Here is a 21,348-nt window from a genome sequence, read left to right as displayed (position 1 = left end):
CCTCCACCGGCCTGGAACGGAGCGTTCCGTCACGCAATCCAACTCTAATCTCTAGTCGTCTCCACCACGTACGGGTAAACGGCCTCGTTGCATCGCGTCACAACGACCCCGCGCATGCCTTTTCTTTTTGCTCGTTTTTCTTCTTTCCATTTCCAAAAAGAAGGCTCCTGCGTACGTGTTAACACGAGAACTATCTATGTTCAAAAAAAAAAAAAAACTATCTCTTGGAGTGTACTGCTTCTGTTGTAAGCTTCAATCAATCAAAGAAGTTGTACTCGTGAGACATGCGTCCTCGACCTGTCTCATCGCTAGATATAAAACATGGTAATTTTTTTGTGCGAAGATTAAAAAACAGGGTAAAATAACTACTCCAATATACTATCTTCGTCCTAAAAATAAAGTCACCCTTTTTAACTAAGTTTATAGAAAAATAACTTCCATATTTATGTCTTCAAATAGATGTATTACAAAAAATCTATTTTATAACAATTCTAATGAAATTTATTTGGTAGTAACTTTTTATAGATTTAATCAATTTTTAAATTATTTGATTTCTCGAGAAATGAGAATTGTATATTTTTGGATGGAGGGAGTATATAAAATCCGCTCCTACTGTTGGGATAGATGTCACAAGAAAGCCCCGCAATTAAAACTTTAGAAACTTTTATTAATCACTAATACTGCAGATAAAGTTTTAAGATTTATAGCACTAAAATAATATCAGTAGATTTTGGTAAGAAGCTACTACTACTTTCATATATGATTATATTTTGATATGCCGAGAAAATGTAACAACGAACAAATGGGTCTACGTAATAGACTCGCTCGTCAGAACATTTATTTACATGTGTATGTTTTCATATAGATGCACACATGTAGTCGATCACGAAGACATCCGATAGATATCCCTTGCAGTATTACAAACACGTGGCTGTGTTACGTACATATGTATACCGCGCACATACTCGTCGCGCTCACATCATATTGTATTGTATGTATAAGACGTACATATGTATGTATATGTATATACACACACTTGGCTTGTTGGGTGTGATTACATTGAGCTAGCGATCAATCCATGGAGTAGCAGATGTGTTTGAAGGCCTCAACGTGGTGGTCGTCGAGAGCCATGAAGAGGTCGACGCCACCCTTGGCCGCGCACGACGGCACCAAGATCATGAGACCCTCGACGGGGAGGTCCGGCGGCAGGAAGGCGCACGGCGGCCCGTACCCGAAGTCGAGGTCATGGAACCTGAACCCCAGCCAGCTGTCCACCTCCAGGTCCGGGCAGAAGGCCGTGCCCGGACCTGCGGCCGTGGACGCCAGCTCCTCCCCTGCGCGTTCCGCCATGTCCCCGAAGTCGACGAAGGACTGGATGTACTCGGCGTCGACGCGCGCGACGGCGTCGCGGATGGCGCCGACCACCGCGGCGTAGCTGGAGGACAGCAGCTCCCGGGCTTGCATCCGCGGGAACGCCCACAGAACCATGTTACCGAAGTACTGCATGGGCACCGGAGGGTCGGCACGGCCCCTGCAGTTCACGGCGACCCTTATCTGCGTGAACTCCTCCGGCGCCAGGTCCCGCGCCGCCGTGATCTTCTTCCAGGCGTGCGCCAGGAGGCACTGGAACGTGGTGCACCGGCCGCCCACGCGGGCCTTGAGGTCGGCGATGAACTCCTCCGGGAAGTTGATGGCGAGGTTCTTGATCCTGTCCATGGGGAGGACGGCGTGGATCCAGCTATGGTCGCCACGGAACTCGATGTTCCGGTGATCGAACCTGGGCACGGGTGGGCTGCGGGGGACGGCGATGGCCGCGCGGTCGGTGAAGGGCGACGGTACATCGGTAGCCGAGGCGTTGCGCACGGCCGTCGCCCAGGCCGTGTAGAAGGAGCTCATGGACTGCCCGTCGGCGACGAGGTGTTGGCTCACGGTGCCGATCACCAGGCCGCCGCACCTGTACCGCGTCAGCTGCACCTGGAAGAGAGGCTCGTCGACACGTTCCTGCACCGCGTACCACAGACATAGTATAAGCGCATGCTGCACGCATGTCACCATAAAGTAATAACACATGCACGCGTTCATACAATATGTGTCTTCATCGATCGGGTCACGACTAATACGCGTCTATATAGAAGGTTAGCTACTAGTATTAGAACTTTTCACCGAAGGAACTAGCTAGTAGTTACCTTATCTGCCTTGGGGTACAGCTCGTTGATGTGCGCCGCCACGTCGTGCGCCACCAGCGCGTCGGCAAGGTCGGCGTCGGCGGTGGCCTCGACGACAAGCACCCCGGCGTCGTTGAGGTGGAAGCACTTCCTGCCGCGGTCGTCAACGCCCATGCGCGCCGCCAGGTGCGGGTACCTCGCGACGGCAGCGAGCAGGCCGTCCACTATGGCATCGTTGTCCGGCGCAGGCGTGTTCCACGCGAAGACGGTCGGGATGTAGCCGTCGGTGGAGGCGCGGTCGAAGGGCGTCAGCAGGGACTTGCTGCCGCCGGCGCGGGTGGACGCCGGTGGTGGGGGTCTAAGCACCTCGCGGCGCGTGATCTCCACCGTCACTGCCATGGTGGTCATCGTCGTCGACGTAACTTCGTTCCTAGCTAATGATCGATGGACTAGCTGGCAAGCAAGAAGCTAGCAGATGATGATGAGAATAATGGGTGATCAAGCTAGCTAATAAGTGAGTTTTTTTTTTCTCGCTGATTAGCGTGTTGATCGAGTAGGGTGTCTGAGTTCTGTATTGATGCTTAATGCTAGCATGTTGTGTGGTTTAGCACATGCGCGTGTATGTATATATAGGGGGTTTCGTTATGCTGGGCCCATTAAAGTGAGGGAGGAGCTGTGGCCTGGCGGGAAAATGACTGCCGGGGGCACCAACCACCAGCAGCGCGGTCAAAAACACGGTTGTTAAATCTTGACGCTGAAATCGAGCAAAACGGTGTGCAAACAGCACAGAAAATGCATGCAGTCGTCTCTCTGTTACCTTTGAACACAACTAAGTCAACGTCAACTTTCTACAGCGTCGCAAAGATGCACGGGAAGTCGTCCTGGCCCAGGGAAATTCCATGTTGGAGGTAATAACTTGGGACAATGTCTGTGCATGCAATCCACTGGCCTATACGACAGTACATGCATGTCGACTACTCCTACATACTTCCCGGGTACACACTGTTTTGGCTTTCGGATCCCATGAGGTCCCGCTGTCTCCCTCTCTTTTCCTCATTTGTCCTCTCTCTTATCCTCTCAGATCCAGTGAGATCCAAGGATGCAGATTTGTTTTGGGTTTGACTTCATCATTCTCACCTCTTCCTCTCTCAAGACATGGATTTTTTAGGCTTGGTATTTTAAAATGCAAAGGGCTGCATTTTTTTGACAACCTAAAAGCCTATTGTTTGACATATATAGTACTTGTAGTTGTAATTATAATATATAGTAGATATAACATATAATTGAGCATGATCCATATATTCATTGAATTGACCATAAATTGGAATTGTTCAAACATATAGAAGTATATCAGTTGTTTAACAAGGGATTGTTCTTGTCAACCTCTTACACTATACCATAGGGAAAGAGCCCTTCATCTTTAGCGCAGGTTTGAGTGTGTTTCAAAGGTGCCAGAAGAATGATCGTTAAGATAAGGCTACACCTTCGATATTGCATTTGCATGGGTTGCCAAGAAGAATATATGTTAGATATGCTCAATTAATATATGCTAGGAAAAATGTTATAATTTTTTATATTTTTTCTTTGACTACATGTTATATACCAATATTTGTGTCCCTTCTCTATTTACTTTTGATGCACATGAGGAATTTATTCAACTATAAAAAATAGTAATCTGTTTCCAAATTTTTTGAAACCTTGTATTTTATTAACTTGTGCTAAATGTAATGTTGAATCAAAATTTGAGGTGCATACAAGTTTGAAATTGATCTATGATGTGCAAACTTCAAAATTTGACTGGAGTTACATGAGGTGTATCCAATATTGGAACGATGTATATGCCTCATTTACTAAAATCATTTGAAAATTTTATTATGTCACACATGTTCACCCAAAATATGCTTTCGTGCAAATTTTTAGATTTTTCTGAACACTTTTATGTATTGTTAGAATTATTTTGTGGTAATCTAGAAAAAGGAGATCAAATTATCCTGCAAAACAATTGAATTTGTGATCTATCTCCACCAAAAATGTTTGAATGGACAATATGAGCCTAAAATATAATTTTTATTTGCCTGTTTAGCTGACTTCTTACCCGCGTTGCAGGTGCTGAAAAGCACTGTAGGTACAGTACTTTTATATCTTAGCCTGCCAGCTGCAATAGCCCAAATGGTTGGTTTTAAGTTCAGCCGAACAGGCTTAATTAATTTGAAAAGCACCTGCAAATAAAAATTTGTTTTGATAGACACGCAAATAAATTTGTTTTGAAAAGCACCTGCAAATAAAAAATTTGAAACTCCCAACAACAACATATATATCATTTAACATAGTTTCTTGAGGTACTGTGGGGAACTCTCCCACAGTTTTTCCCTTAAAAACAACATATACTCCCTCCGTCCCAAAATATCTGTCGTTTTCGCTTCTCGAGAAACAACTTTGACAAAATATATTAAAAAATATTAATATTTATGGTACATAATTGGTATCATTGGAAAGATCTTTGAATCTAGTTCTTTAATAAATTTATTTGGAGATACAAATGTTGCACGCATTATCTACAAATTGAGTCAAACTTGCGGCACGTAAACCAAAAGCGACAGATAATTTGAGACAGGGGGAGTATGTCATATATAGCATGTGAGGGAAGTTTTAAGTACATAAGACAAAAGTTTTATATATTAACAAAGACCTTAATAAAATTACATATATGATAACAAAGTCATTAATTTCATAAAATATATAGACCTTTTCCTTGACCTGACCAATATTAGCGTGGAATCCTACAAACACGATATAACAAAGCTGCATAATACGGGTCATGTACTGTTGGAGCGGCATTTGAATAACCAGCTCCTGAACTTTGTTCTAGCACCCTAGGTGGGGCCTTGTTTAGATCACCTCCAAATTTCAAGTTTTTTCATTTTCTCCATCACATCAATTTTTAGCCGCTTGCATAGAGCATTAAATGTAGGTAAAAAAATAACTAATTGCACAGTTTAGTTAGAAATCACGAGATGAATCTTTTGAGCCTAGTTAATCCACGATTGGACAATATTTATCAAATAAGACGAAAGTGCTACTATTTATCAGGTTGAAAATATTTGCAATCTAAACATGGCTTGGGTTCTCTGAGGTGCCAGAGCACGATGGAGGCACGGAGGAGTCACACCACCCAACAACCAACCAACTGGATCACGTGCTAGCATTGCTCCCGGTGCGTTCCGACTCTTGTGTCTCTCCGTCGTTATTAACCTTCTTCTTCTACCTCTAGTGCACCATCTTAACTACGAAGAAAAGATGTATGTGGAGGATTTTCTCCTAGAATGAGAGTTCCACCCACAGAGAGCATATATTGAGATTACGAATGGTGAAGCAATGAGTGCCAGTTAATTTAACAGTATAGAAACGGGAACCACCACCGGGTTCTTACCTGCCACTCTGCGTGCCAGTTAATTTAATTTTCTGACATGAATTGGTATTTTGTAAGCCAATCTAATTAAGCTCTCCTAGCAATTTAGTTCGTCCAATCTTTCAATTTGAACATATATGGCGTAGCGATTGAAGCCGAGAGGACTACTGGGTCCATTTTTAATTTGTACGGATCTTCATGCGTCTGGATGTCCACACACTACGAAAGCAGAATGCATGCTTGTTTGGATAGTCAATGAAACAGAGACACATTTTTTAAAAGGAATGAAGCAGAGACACCAGACACGGTATGCTTGGATTTCGAGTGTTTCGATTTCGAGAGATGTAGACGACCATAACCATATATATGGTGAGTAACAACTAACAAGAGTCAATGAGGTAGCTACGGACCGATATTGTTATTACTGCTACAAGTCTACAATATATTTTGTTAGCTTGTCTTTCGTGATGATCAAAAGAATTCAGGAGGTCGGTAGCCTACAATCGACCGATCTAGCTACGTGTTACGAGTTCACGGGACGTGTTGCGCACGTCGTGTTGGTACGGTGCAGCACGTACGGATAAGGATAAGACACGGCCACCTACCCCTTGCCGAATACTCCCTGACGTCATGGAATGCGTGTCGATCCAATTTTTTTTAATTTTAACTAGGTTTATACGAAATACGTGCAATATTTATATCTTTAAATAAATTTATTATAAAAATATATTCAACGATCTATCTAACCGTACTAATTATATATTATAAATATTAATGTTCTTTTATATATAATTGGTCAAAGTTTAAAAAAGTTGACTTCTCGGAAAATGAGAATGACTTCTATTTTGCGATGGAGAGAGTAGCATGCATGGTTAAGGCATCTTCGAGAACCATGGTTGCGTGGCAAAAGACTAGCCGTAGATACATCCTGCTACCTCATTCATGAAATATTTATCTGAATTCAAACTATCATAAGTTTAGTTCAATTTATAAAGAAAATTATTACCATCTATCATATCAATATGGTAAATTATAAAAAAAATATAGAGTAGATATTTTAACCTCTAAGTTGCGCATCAGCCAGATTTTCAACCCTAAGTAAGCTATGAAATTAGGTAATAGACACCGTCCAACTATTGAAACTAGACAAATTTAGTTCTCTGACTAGTTTCAAATATGGTCTTTTACTGAATAAATATAATAATAAAGATATGGTTTGATTTCTATAAACTCAAAGTTAATTTATTTTAAACTAGAAACTATAAAACTAGCACGTTCATTTTTCTAAAAATGTTATCTACCTATTTATAATCTATATATAGTTATTTGGAACTAGTTTATTTATATTCATATTGTTTATTACTAAGTAATCTGCTCATTATTTAAGTAAAATATGGTCTAGGTAACTTCAAATAGATAACAATTTTAGAAGAAAACTTATACAAGGTTCATATTTTTATGACTTCAAATAAATTAATTATTATTTTTAGAGATCAAACCAATTTTTTATTAATTTTTAGAAAATATAAAATCAGCTCTAAAACCAGCTAAAGGACAAAATTTGCCCGGTTTTAACAGTTTGAGAGTTTTCGTCACCCAATTGTCCAATTTTATAGTTTGTGATTGAAAACCGGACTAACGTATAACATGGAGGTTTACCCAAATATTTTTTTGTAATATGTCTAAAGATACCAATTTAATGTTGTAAGTATTAATATTCTTTTCTATATAAACTTGATCAAATGACTTACGATAGTTTTGCTTCGAGAAAATTAAAATCCCTATATTTCAAGATGGGGGAGTACGTAGTATATTGTAAATCATATACTAGTATTTTCTTCCATGATATTAGAACTAAACGATGCAAGAAATAGAGCTTGTACGCTATCTTTTTTAGCTAGGGAGCATTGTTATCCTATATTATATAACATGATATACAAGGTTCCTTGTTAGGATGATATAATCTATCAGATCCTGAGAGCGTACATTTTTCATTTGAATAATGAAATTGAAAAGGATTACTTATAATGAATGGGGTCGTCTCTATTATATTCAAATAAACTAATACAGGTTTACAACATCATAGATGGACCTATATGAAATTTGATCCACACGCCGATGATTCATGTCTCTCTCTCTCTCTCTCTCATATATATATATATATATATATATATATATATATATATATATATATATATATATATATATATATGTATGTATGTATGTATGTATGTATGTATATGTATATGTATGTATGTATGTAGCTTCGACTACTTTTACTAGTTGTGAAAGCTGAATTCGTTTCACCGTCAAAAGTAACAGCTGCGATAATGTTTATCAGCTTGTGAAGTCGGGATGCGCGCAATGCAAGTACATGCTGCAAGCTTAGGTTGAGTTGAGATGTTTTTTTATGCCTGCACGGCGTGTGCAAAAGCAACAAAAAAAGTCAGAAAATGACATGCACCAACCTATGATTTGACCAGAATATTTACCATGACTTACAAGATATCGATTGCCTCGGGCACCATCCTAGTATATGCTTTGCTTTGCTTGAGGCGCTCGTGCCTATGGGATGCGTTTGTGACCTTAATTGGCTTAGATACTCTAGGTCTTATCTGGATACTTCCATATCCAACTCAATTCGTATATGTATTAAAATGAATTTGAGTGAAATAGATTAATATAGATACACGTGCACCAAACAAGCTCTTATTGATAGTCATCGGTAGGAGTGGATAAGACAAGTGGACACACATGCTCAAAATGGAGCCATACACGTGTGCCAGACGACAAGAGAGCTAGGGCAAGGAGGAGCCGCTGAACCAACACACACACAATGACGAGCAAGAGGACGTCGAAATGACAAGAGAAGGAGCACGACGTCGCTGTCGATGCTTTGCCGTGGAAACTCCGAGAGCCAGAGTAGATTTATTTCGCTGTGATGCGACGAGCCGTGTCCGATCCGGCCTGCGTCTTTGGGACGGCGCTTAACTTTGACGACAACCGGACGCCAACCGATTGCGTGCGTGCAGTGCAACTGATGACACAAGTGGACACCAACGACGGGAATAAAAGGCGTAAAGTGGAACAGGACCAAGACAAAATAGTTGATTGATTGAATCGGTAACGAATGCTAATATATAGTTGATCATGTAAATGATGCAGAATAAATCTTACCGATAACGAACGAACTACCCACTATCTAGTAAGCGAGTAACGACTTGGTAACCAATGTACACCAGGCCAGCTATATGGTCAAGTGGAACAGGACCAAGACAAAATAGTTGATTGATTGAATCGGTAACGAATGCTAATATATAGTTGATCATGTAAATGATGCAGAATAAATCTTACCGATAACGAACGAACTACCCACTATCTAGTAAGCGCGTAATGACTTGGTAACCAATGTATACCAGGCCAGCTATATGATCGTGCCACTTATTTGGGAAATTACACTACTACAGAAATGAGCTTTAGTCCCGGTTGGAAAACACTGGGATTAGCAATCCGGGGTTAAAGGTGTTGTTCTTTAGTCCCGGTTTGCCACAACCGGGACTAAAGATCCTCCCAGCTTTAAAAAAAATAATGCCTCCCACCGCTGCGCACTGTGAGATTCGAACCCAAGACCTCATGCACTGCCTCGCGCGTAGCTTACCACTCCTCCTACACAACACATCTAACGATGGATGTGATGCTTTCCTTTTGAACTAACCCATCCGGAGATCTTTAGTCCCGGTTGGTGTTACCAACCGGGACTAAAGGGTCCTTTAGTTCGGATTGGTGTTACCAATCGGGACTAAAGGGTCTATCTTTAGTCTGGGTTAGTATTATCAACCGGGACTAAAGGTTAAAGAACTTTTAGTCCCGGTTTAGCCGTTGGGCAGGGACCTTTAGTCTCGGTTGGAGACACCAACCGGGACTAAAGACCTTATAGTCTCGGAGACAAAAAATGCCGAGGCTAATGCCAAATTGGGACATCGTTCTAAAGTCTGTTCTCTAGTAGTGTTAATTACGAGCTCACGGGTAGCACACTATCCTGAAATATAATGAATTTTAAGTATCACCAAATTTATAAAAAGAACAACAATATTTAAGATACCAAAATTGCAAATCATTAGGTGCAACATATAATAAATATAGAGTTAAATGTACCGGTGGCTTCCGAACTTATAAGGATGTATCATCTAGGTCCATGAACTTTGAAAATGCATTTCAGGATTTAGGCCTACGAGGAGCTCAACTCTATATTCAGGTGCATTGAGGTTGTTGCGCAAGACCTTCGCAGACATGCTGGCTAGCTCACTACTAGGAATATCCACTTCTATGACGAACAACTTTTGTCAGTGAAGGAGCTAAATTCGTCATAATTTCAGTTTTATGACAAAAACGGTCCGTCAAATAAGTCGTGTCATTCTTGAACTTTTATAACGAATCTAGAAAATCATCATAAAAGTGGATAGATCTATGATGAAAACTAACCGTCATAGAACTGTTTTGGCATGCGTGGCAGGGGGCAGCCACGCTGGCGGTTGCTTCTGTTGGTGATGCTTTCCATGTGTACCTGCTATAGCCGGTTGCATTGGAGATGGTTCGGGTACGTGTCACATTGTTATTGGACAACGTGGCTATCTCTGGTTCTTGCACGTTTCAGCTTCTTAATGGACCACATGTCGGGCCCCTGTTGTTCCATATGCCAGTTTTTTATTGGCACACATGTCGTGTCGCAGAACCGACCAATTTATAAGAATACAAGTACAATGGCAATCCGCAAGCGGTCGCACTATCATACTTGAACCCATATAAACCCGGTAGTCCGTCGAGTACCACGACGGGTCTCGATAAACGATTTACAACAACCAAGATCGTACAGGATTCAACATACATGCCACATATTACATAAAGTTCACAGATACTTTTCATCATCAGAGTACGAATAAAAGTTATTACAAACCGAGTTTGATAAATAAAGCGGAAGCAAATAAGTTCGAAGATAAAGTTTCCAACATAGTTTGATACAGTGCCAAGCCAGATCACGGTCCACAAAAGCAAAGATAGGAATTACTACGGAAGCCTGCCCAAGGCTTACTCCTCATCCACAGCGGGATAGAAGCAACTCTTGCAATAACCATGATACACAGTGCCATCTGCAATAATGGGAAAATAAACCCTGAGTACGAGAAGGTACTCAGCTAGACTTACCCGTCATGAACCAGAAATAAAATGACTCCAAGGATTATGCAAGGCTGTATAAGTGGACGTAACTTGACAACATTTTGCGTAAAAGCAATTTACCCGTTGTACCATTATGATTCCTTTATCAAGTTAATTATGACTATCCATTTCTAGATTAGCAACTATCCTGTGCCAAACATGTGGTATATCATTTAGAAGCATACAATAGTAACCATAGCAGGTATTGTAATTCCATATTCATCTGAACCATCATGTTTCATAATATAGTTACTATGATGTTGGGACTAGCCAAGTTTCTCACTATCCGGGAGAGACAGCGATTCGAATCGATTTCAACCAGCTGGGAATTTATTCCTAACACAAACCCAGATCTACCAGCCACGATAGTCATAGGTCACCTTTGGTACAACTCCGGTACATATTTCGCGGGTCCGTACTGCGCCGCACAATCTGGAACACCAGATGCCAGGATGCTCAGGCCAAGCCTGCCCTTAGGCTCAGTCTGATCGTTCCCCGGAAGGAGCACACAACAGAACAATTCCTGGCCTGAGTTGAATTACTCGGCTTCGCGGTCGGAACGAGTTATCTGGCCAGCTAAGTGAGAGGCATGCGTTCAATCTTGTCAGAAGCGCCAACCACGGTACGGTCCTTAATCGACACAGACGGGGATAAATCCACACCCAAGACCTCCATGTCTTGTTGCTTCTCTATCGACTTCCCGTCCGGTCTCGATTTACTTTTACCACATGGTTCTGTTCCACGATAGCAGATATAGCCAATCGTGCTCCGGTATCCACCTATATCTCGTAGGTGACAGGACATCACCCGACTTCTACCGGTCTAAGCATGGCTAAGCATATATTTTCGATCCTGGACCTATACCGGTTAAAGGGTTAATATCTGGACAAGGAATGTACATGCATCATGTGGTTTTATTCAACTCTTATAACCTAATGCATCAATCATAAATACGTAAGTAAACATTTGTAAATTACTGGGAGACTTATAATGCTCCGGGGCTTGCCTCGTAGAAAGGAAGTAGGGCGATGGTCAGGACACTCCGGAAGCTCCTCAGGGTTCTGCTCCACGCCTTCGGGAGCTGCGGCTTGCGGATCCTCCTACGGGTTCCCTTCCTCTGCTTCTTCGAATTCCAGCAACGTGATCTCTTCCTCCGATCCTAGATGTATGAGTATGGTATAAGTATTACGAATGCATATATGTTAACAAGTGCATCACGTTGTTTGAGTAGGTGCATATCTTTTCTCGATTATTACTTAACTACTTCTACAATGCATCGATTATGCCACAAACAGTAGCTACTTGTTTCACTCATAATTGGAGTTCTATAAATCTAAAATCAGTGATCCAGGACTTTCTGGAAAGCTTATCAAATTCTCTACAACTTTGTTATTAACCATTTTTATAGTACACATCAGTTTCAACATGCAACTCATCACACTCTAGAATCAGTCTGGAAACTATTTAACATGCAATGTAAAGTAATAATACTTCTACTTCATGTAATTATTCAAAATTTGACAACATAGACTCTACCACCAGTTTAAGCATACCAAATACAGTTAAGATAATATAATGGTGAAGTCCAAACTATTTATTTAAATGCCTTTATTATTTTATTTAGATATCTAGGTTAAATAATAAACATATATCAGATGTACTTCATAAATTCTCAAAATTTTACAGTGCCTTACTAATGCTATAAAAGGACTACTATAAAAATTTCATATCATTTTACTAAGTAGAACATTCTATACAAAAATGATAAGGAAGCAAGGCTTGAAATAGCATAAATGGAAAATCCTATTGAAAAGTGTCAAGCAACAGATTTCTTATTTTTCTTAACATCCATATGGTACTAATATTACCTCCAATAAATTTCATGAATTTTGGACTCATAATTAATTTATAAAAATTTATGCAAGGATTAACTATTTTTAAAAGAAAAATCTATAACTATAGATCTACACATGCGATGGTCCTCAAATTTTTACCAGAGTTCACATATGCTAAGACTAGCTTACCACAAAAATTTCATAATTTTTGGAGCATAGGAACTCTAGATATAAAATAAACAAATTTAAATGTATTCAAAAGCACATCTCAAATCCTTATTTAAATCTTCAGAAATTTCTACTGTTGAAGCCAAGAACATATTTTTCCTAAATACTACACTTCCTAAGGAACACAACTATATTTATTTCACAATTTTAGGAGCTACCAAACTGAAGATACAAAATTCACAAAACAAATAAAAAACTGGAATATTTGAACTAGCCTACAACACTGCTGTCGCTGACCGGTGGGACCCGATGGTCAAGGGACCCCACGCGTCAGTGACACGAAACAGGGCAGCGGCGCTGCACAGCACTGGCGCGGCCAGAGCTCACCGATGGCGAACTTGCCGGCGGTGACATCATCACGGCATGACCTAGGTGACCTGGCGCATTGATTGAGCTACATGGGTGGCCTTCTCGTCGGAGCTAGCGACTACGGCGGCTACAATGGCGACACGGCGGGGCAGAACGACGGTGACACATCGGAGGAGGCCACGGTGAAGTAAGCTCAAGCTCGGACGAGCATATACTACCTAAGACGCACTCGACGCACTAGCTAACGCATGGAGAGGTGGACTGTGGCGCTCCGGCCACGATGACGGGGCTCGCGGCGGAGCTCCGGTGAGGGCGTACGCGATGCGGTGGCTTACCAAGCACGGCCAGCGAGCACGGGAGGGAGCAGTGGGTCGCTGAGGCACTAGTGGAGGTGTTGCAGGGGTGGAGAAGCAGCGAGGGCGAGCTGGCGTTGGCTACGGCGACGGTGGGGCTCCGAGAGCTCGGCGGCTGCTGCTGCGAGGAAGAAAGGTCGAGGCAACGCGAAAACGGAGTGCGGCTGAGTGCGGGCGGGCGTTGGCGTGATGAAGGCGCGCTCGGGCGCGGCGTGGCCTGCGCGGACAGACCGGCGGCGACGCGCGGCCATTTCCCGTGCCACGCGGCGTGCGAAGCCTGAAGCCGGTCGGCCACCGAGACGATGCAGTTCGTCAGTTAAGTCCCGAAGTCGAGCCTTACAGCGAGTTTTCAAAACGATTTATCGGCTAATCCGTGGCTCCTTCGTGCAAACATCCTGAATAGATTTTGTAGACCCATGTACCAGCTTCCATTGTTCTTAAAGGATCATACTCTAATTCGCAACCAAAACCAAGTTATATCATCACCAATGTCAGCCTGACAGTCGGTCAGTAAACCTAGACTTAGAAAAATTTTACAAGTGTTGAATTCTTGATTTTTCTGATTTTTGTGGGACCTGTTCAAGCATGTTAGAAGCTAAATTAGTCCCTGACCCAAAAATAAAAGTTGTTCCTTATGTCAAACACTACAACTTTGCTTTAGTGAACTCCTCCATGCAAGGTCTCTAACACCTAGTTCAACTTTAGTCAAACATGTCACCTTGAAATCATGATACATACTCAAACCATGGCTAAATGACCAAACTAGCCCTAGCCTTAAATACCAAAGTTGTTCATGATGATATCCTAAGCATGTTTGAGCAACTTGCAAGGCCATCCAATCATTTTATGCAGCGGTCACTCATAGAGCTATCCAGGTCAACACATGAAATATCACTTAAGTGCTTGATCATGAAATGTGACCTTCATGAACAAGGTTCCTTTTGTTAACCTAAGTGTAGCTAAGGTGTTTTAGTGACTAGCATTACCCACTTGCATTCATTTGTACAAGATCATATGCATATGTTCCAAGAAACACGAGATAACAAGCAATGTTTCATATGTGTCGATCAAATGTTTCAATTGTAAATGATGATTTATGAATGCTTGATGCTCATGCTCATGTTATGCAAGTCAAGTTATGCAAGGCTAACACCCGAGGTGTTACAGCCCCTCCCCCTTATAAAAATCTCGTCCCGAGATTTGTAAGACCTACCATTCTCGGAAAAAGACGGGATAAACTTCTCGTAGATAATCTTCTCTTTCCCACGTAGCATCTTGTTCACTATGATTGTTCCACACCACCTTATAGAACTTAATGATCTTACTCCTTGTCACTCTCTCCATCTCTTCTAATACTCGAATTGGCTTTTCTTCATAGGTCAAATCCAATTGAAGCTGCACGTGGGTGGGTGCAATCGCTTCTTCCGGTACTCGAAGACATTTCTTTAGCTGAGAAACATGGAACACATCAAAGATTGCACTCATCTCTGGTGGTAGTTGTAGCTTATACGCAACATTTCCTTTTCGTTCCAAAATTTTGTATGGCCCTACATATCTTGGTGAAAGCTTCTTTTTCATCCCAAATCTTTTCACACCTTTCATGGGTGATACTCTCAAGTATACATAGTCACCCACTTCAAAAGTTAGTGGTCTTCTTCTCCTGTCGGCATAACTCTTCTGTCTTGATTGAGCTGCCTTCATGTGCTGTTGGATGATACGTACTTGTTCTTCGGCTTCATTGACAAAATCAATACCAAAGTATCTCCTTTCACCGGGCTCAATCCAATTCAGTGGAGTTCTGCACTTTTTGCCATACAAGGCTTCAAATGGAGCCATTTTGATACTCGCTTGATAACTGTTGTTATAGGAGAATTTAGCTAAAGGTAACCATTTCTCCCATGAACCTTTTGAAGATATAACACAAGCTCTAAGTAAATCTTCTAGGATTTGGTTCACTCGCTCTGTCTGTCTTGAAGTTTGTGGATGATAAGCTAAACTTCTGATTAGCTTGGTTCCTAAAGCCTGGTGTAAGTGCTCCCAGAAACGAGCTATGAACTGTGGTCCTCTATCTGAGATTATGGTCCTGGGTACTCCATGCAATCTCACGATCTGGGAAACATATATCTTAGCGTATTTCCCAACTATATACCGTGTGTTCACGGGTATAAAGTGTGCTGACTTGGTAAGACGATCAACAATAACCCAGATTGAATCATGACCTTGTGGCATTGTTGCAAGGCCTGTGATAAAGTCCATGCTGATTTCCTCCCATTTCCATCCTGGAATAGGCAATGGCTGAAGTAATCCAGCAGTTTTCATATGGACGACTTTCACTCTACTACAGTTATCACACCTAGCAACATAGGCTGCGATCTCTTTCTTCATCTTAGTCCACCAAAAATGGGTTCTTAGATCTTGATACATCTTACTACTACCCGGGTGGATAGACAATTTGGACGAGTGAGCTTCTTCTAAAATTTGTTTCCTTAGCTCACGGTCTTTTGGTACCACTAGTCGGTCCTCAAACCATAATACACCTCTTTCGTCCAATCTAAAATGTTTGGTTTCTTGCTCTTGCATTTTTCTCTTGATGTGACTTATTCCTACATCTGTCTGCTGTAGTTCTATGATTTTGCCCTCAAGCGAACAACTGATTGTGATATTGTGTAGTACAGTAGGATGTAGCAAGTTGAATCCATCTTCTAATAGTGCTTCCATAGTGTTGCAATGGGACTTCCGACTAAGTGCATCGGCTACCACATTAGCTTTACCCGGATGGTAATGCACTTCCAAATTATAGTCCTTAATCAATTCCAACCATCTACGTTGTCTCATGTTCAGCTCTGGCTGGGTAAAGATATACTTGAGGCTTTTATGATCAGTATAGATATGACATACATTGCCCAACAAGTAATGTCTCCATATCTTTAATGCATGGACAACGGCTGCCAGTTCCAAATCATGTGTAGGGTAGTTGACTTCGTGTTTCCTCAATTGCCGAGAGGCATATGCAATTACTCTCCCTTCTTGCATAAGCACACATCCCAAACCTATTCCCGATGCATCACAAAATACATCAAAAGGCTTTTCAATGTCTGGTTGTGCTAGCACAGGTGCTGTAGTCAACAAAGTTCTGAGGGTGTGAAAAGCTGTTTCACATTCTTGTGTCCATTTGTATTTCTCATCTTTCTGAAGTAGTCTGGTCATAGGCTTAGCTATTTTTGAGAAATCTGGAATAAACCGACGATAGTATCCTGCTAACCCCAGGAAACTCCAAACTTCATGGACCGAAGTTGGGGCTTTCCAATCCATGACCTCTTGTACTTTTGATGGGTCTACTAAGATTCCATCTCTCGATAAATTGTGACCTAAGAAAGGTACTTTGCTCATCCAAAATTCACATTTGCTAAACTTGGCATATAGCTTATGCTCCCTCAATCTGGATAGGACAATCCTCAGATGTTCTTCATGATCTGACTCATTTTCTGAATAAATCAATATGTCATCGATAAACACGACCACGAACTTATCCAGTTCAGGCATGAATACCGAGTTCATTAGGTACATGAAATAGGCTGGAGCATTTGTTAGTCCGAAAGACATAACCAAATACTCGTATAAGCCGTACCTAGTAGAGAAAGCAGTTTTAGGTATATCCTCCGGTCTGATCTTTATCTGATGGTACCCTGATCTCAAGTCAATTTTGGAGAATACCTTTGCCTTCGCTAGCTGATCGAACAAGATGTCAATGCGGGGCAATGGATATTTGTTCTTGATGGTTACAGCATTGAGTGGTCTATAATCCACACACATTCTTAGTGACTTATCCTTCTTTTTCACAAACAATGCTGGGCATCCCCACGGAGATGAGCTAGGTTGGATAAGACCTTTGTCCAATAGGTCTTGCAATTGAACCTTAAGTTCTGCTAACTCATTGGGTGGCATTCTATAGGGCCTTCTGGATATGGGTGCGGTACCTGGCACTAATTCAATCTTAAATTCCACGTCCCTATCCGGTGGTAGACCTAGTAATTCCTCTAGAAATACATCCAGAAACTCACAAACCACTGGAATATCACATATGGTGGTGGCTTGGATAGCACAGGCTAAATGTTGGGGTTCGAAATCGCGGGAGAGTGGAACTAGAAAAGCATTCCCTCCCGTGGGTTCTCTAAACATAATAGTGCGGGTGCTAGTGTCAATAAGAGCACCATGATACTTCATCCAATTCATGCCTAAGATTACACTTATCGACAACCCCGGCAATATTATCAAATCTGTTGTGTACTCCCTCCCTTGTATCAAGATGAGTATATTTTTGACTATCTTTTTGGTAGTAATAGTTCCCCCTGCTGAACTTATGTTAAAACCCCCTTTACTTACTTCTATAATTTCTTGATCATGTCTAGATGCAAATGCTTGACTCATAAATGAATGAGAAGCTCTGGAGTCAAATAAAACAACAGCGGGATGCTCGTTGACGAGAAACATACCAGCCGTGACAACTTCCCCAGTGGGCACTTCCTCCATAGCAGGTATAATGCACTTGTCCCTGACGTGCCCTGGCATTCACCTACCTCTGATTGTTCTGATTTGGGTTGCTATTCCTCTTGGGGTGGGGGCACTCCTTGGACCAATGACCCAGTTGGTTGCAGTTGAAACAAGGTTGATTATTTCTGAATCCGGCGGAGCTGTCCTGATTACCATTTCCTTTTGGTAAGGCAATAGTGAACGCCTTACGAAATGGTTTCTATGGCCTGTTATTCTGAGCTTTCGGTGGTGGAGGCCTGAACTTGGGTGCAGGTGGACGGAATTGTGGCCTAGCTGTGACAGGCGCTTTTGACTGGAAAGATCCGGATGCACCGGCCTCATATGCTCTCTTGCGACCTTTAGCAACTGCATGCATGTTGTTATGGTTTTCTTGGGTCAAGGCATCACTAATAAACTCATTGTACATGGCACATCTAGAATTTGCCATAGTCTTCATTAATTTGGTACCCAGACCTCGCTTGAAACTCTCAATCTTTTTCTCTCCAGTATCCACGAAACTTGGAGCATACCTTGACAAGTTGTTGAATGCGTGCATATATTCTGTAAGTGACTTTGTTCCCCGAGTGAGCCTCATAAATTCGGCTGCTTTCATGTGCATCAGGCCCGGGGGAATATGGTGTCCCCTAAAAGCCAGCTTGAACTGATCCTAGGTCACTCTCGCATTAGCAGGCAGAGACGACAGGAAGTGTGTCCACCAGATTCCTGCTAGTCCTTGCAATTGATGAGAAGCATATTCTGCTTTCAGGTGCTCTGTGACCCTTAGCAGACGAAATTTCTGCTCAATGGTATTCAGCCACTCATCGGCTTGCAGTGGTTCCTCTGCCACCTTGAAGATCGGAGGCTTCGTGTCCAGAAACTCCTTAAATGAACTGTGCTGATTTGGCTCGGCCCCTGGTTGCTGTGGGTGACCACGAGCAGTGTTTTGCGCGATAAGGCGCAAAGCTTCCTCCATTGTCCTTTGGCTCCCTAGGAACTGGGTAAAGAATTCCTGAGCAGACGGTGGCGGTGGGGGTGGCAAGTCATCTTGGTTGCCATCCTGGCTGCTACTAGCTCCAGCACGGGTGCGCGTCATCTGCGAAGTTGCCACAATAAGCGATTATTGGGTGATGCCAAGAGATTGCAGATGAATTAGGTACTCATGCCAAACTGAAATTACTGGAGAAATTTCTCAAAAGCACAATAAAAACAGAGGCATAATAATTCATTCTCGCAACATGACATCGCCAATTTGACCACTTATCGTGCTCATAACGCATGCAATTTAAAGCGTGATTACCGACAAAGAACTAGAATTGCATTGACGTTCAACCAAACGTGCGATTAACATTACATGATAGTCTGGTTACTAATGCCAACTTGGAACTACAGGTCCATTACATGAATAAAGGTGATACATTAGGCTTCCCACTACATGCTAAGCGATCTAATCCTCATCATGATCACTATCGAGGTCAGACGCAGACTCATCTCCTTCCTCAGGTTCTACTTCTTCTTTAGGCTCCACTTCTTCTTCCTCGTACCCTTCTAGATCCATTTCTACGGCTCCAGGTGGTACATAAGGGTGGAGCTGATTGTGCAGTAGATGAACCTCTTCATGCAGATTATCGTTGTATTCTCCCGCATTGGCCAGCTGCTGTCCCAGCTCAAACTGTCGAGCCCTCAGGACATCTTCCCTGGACCAAGCTGCATTTTGCTGGTGAGTTAACCGAGTCATCTCTTCAGTGAGCCTCTCAATCTCGGCGTCGTGCTCCCTCTGAAGCTGACGTCGGTCCTCGTGGGCATGACCAAGAGCGCCGGACACACGTCTGAGGCTACCTTCAACTCCATCTAACACTCTCATCACTGCGAACATGGCGCTCATGGCAGGGTTATCGCTGTTCTGCCCTTCTGCTGCACCAATCTCCAAAGATCTTCCTCTTGCCTGCTGCCATGAGTTAGTGGAGGGATTGCCCCTCGGAAAAACTCCAACCAAAGCGGCTGCCAGCTCCTGAGGAAAACGATCCATGATATCCCTTAGGATCCCAAAGGCTGCCCTGCCAGCTGCTTCTTCAGCAGTCCTGCCAGTCGACTCATAACACCAACCTATCCACTCAGAATCATCACCTCAGGGACGAACAATGGCCTCCACAATAACTTAGAGACCTTCTCCCAACCGCTCATTCGCCCAGAAGTAGCGGGGTTCCATTCCATCAGGATAACCTACATAGTTGAGCACTCTCCACAAGAGTGTAGGCATCCCAAACTCTCCAAGGAACGTGTGACGTTGACGGGTACATGGAGCAAGCTGATGGCTAGGAGCTCTGCCTCTGGTGGACTTGCGAGCAGTCTACTTGGTGCGTGCCATCTGCACCATTAACATGTACCCTTTGGTGAGACAAAGCCATAATGGATAAGAGTTACATAATCGAGTAAGAATTTTATAAGGGGAGGAACAATGTAGTTATGAGTATGGTGATTTAACATGATGCATGCTCGTTCCGTACGTCCTCACAAACTTAGGAAAAATTTGTTTGTAACGGTAGACACGGTGGCATACATACGTTCTCTCATAAATAGCATAACTAGTCGAGCTACACGTTTCGTTGTTAGTGTACCTGCATAGAATTTCATTTCAGCCCTAAACCCATAATGAAATATGCAGAATGTAATTGTAAATACTTTCATATATGTATCCCCATACATATACTTCCGTATCAATCTACCCAACAATAATTTAAACCCACAATTAAATACGTACCATATACACATGCAAGCATGCATACATAGCCGTACCAAAGCTAACTCTTCCTGACCGCACGCTCACATCTTGCGGTCATACACTCATCTTACCTTGGCGTAGAGGCATTTGATCCATACATTACCACTCAAGTGAATAGCATCCATACTATAGCACGCCATATGGACGACGAAGTAAAAACCCCCATGTTAGTACTTAAATAGCCACCTAATAGTCCTTACTTTGGGCATAAGGAAAGTGATCATTGGCACACTTTAGATTTCAAATACCTATTATATAACTATTAGTTGCTAGAAAAGGATTTTTGGAAAACAAAAACTTTTGTTTTAAATACACTTGTGACAATTAATGTTGAATCCTGCTCTGATACCAGCTGTCGCAGAACCGACCAATTTATAAGAATACAAGTACAATGGCAATCCGTAAGCGGTCGCACTATCATACTTGAACCCATATAAACCCGGTAGTCCGTCGAGTACCACGACGGGTCTCGATAAACGATTTACAACAACCAAGATCGTACAGGATTCAACATACATGCCACATA

The 21,348-nt window shown here is 42.3% G+C and overlaps 1 protein-coding gene across 1 annotated transcript; it reads right to left on the bottom strand.

Annotated features, from left to right (window-relative positions):
* Positions 1-843: 843 nt before the first annotated feature.
* Positions 844-2,747, bottom strand: LOC136489950 (tryptamine hydroxycinnamoyltransferase 2-like). Its single transcript, XM_066486464.1, has 2 exons — positions 2,187-2,747; positions 844-2,001 (listed from the first exon to the last, which is right to left on the bottom strand). The coding sequence occupies exons 1-2, from the start codon at positions 2,571-2,573 to the stop codon at positions 1,072-1,074; spliced, it is 1,317 nt and encodes a 438-aa protein (XP_066342561.1). The 5' UTR covers positions 2,574-2,747; the 3' UTR covers positions 844-1,071.
* Between the last annotated feature and the right edge of the window lie 18,601 nt (positions 2,748-21,348).

This window comes from Miscanthus floridulus, chromosome 1, assembly GCF_019320115.1.
Source record: "Miscanthus floridulus cultivar M001 chromosome 1, ASM1932011v1, whole genome shotgun sequence".
Taxonomy (NCBI): domain Eukaryota; kingdom Viridiplantae; phylum Streptophyta; class Magnoliopsida; order Poales; family Poaceae; genus Miscanthus; species Miscanthus floridulus.
The sequence above is the reverse complement of the archived record's forward strand: the minus strand, read 5'-3'. Positions and strand labels throughout refer to the sequence as shown.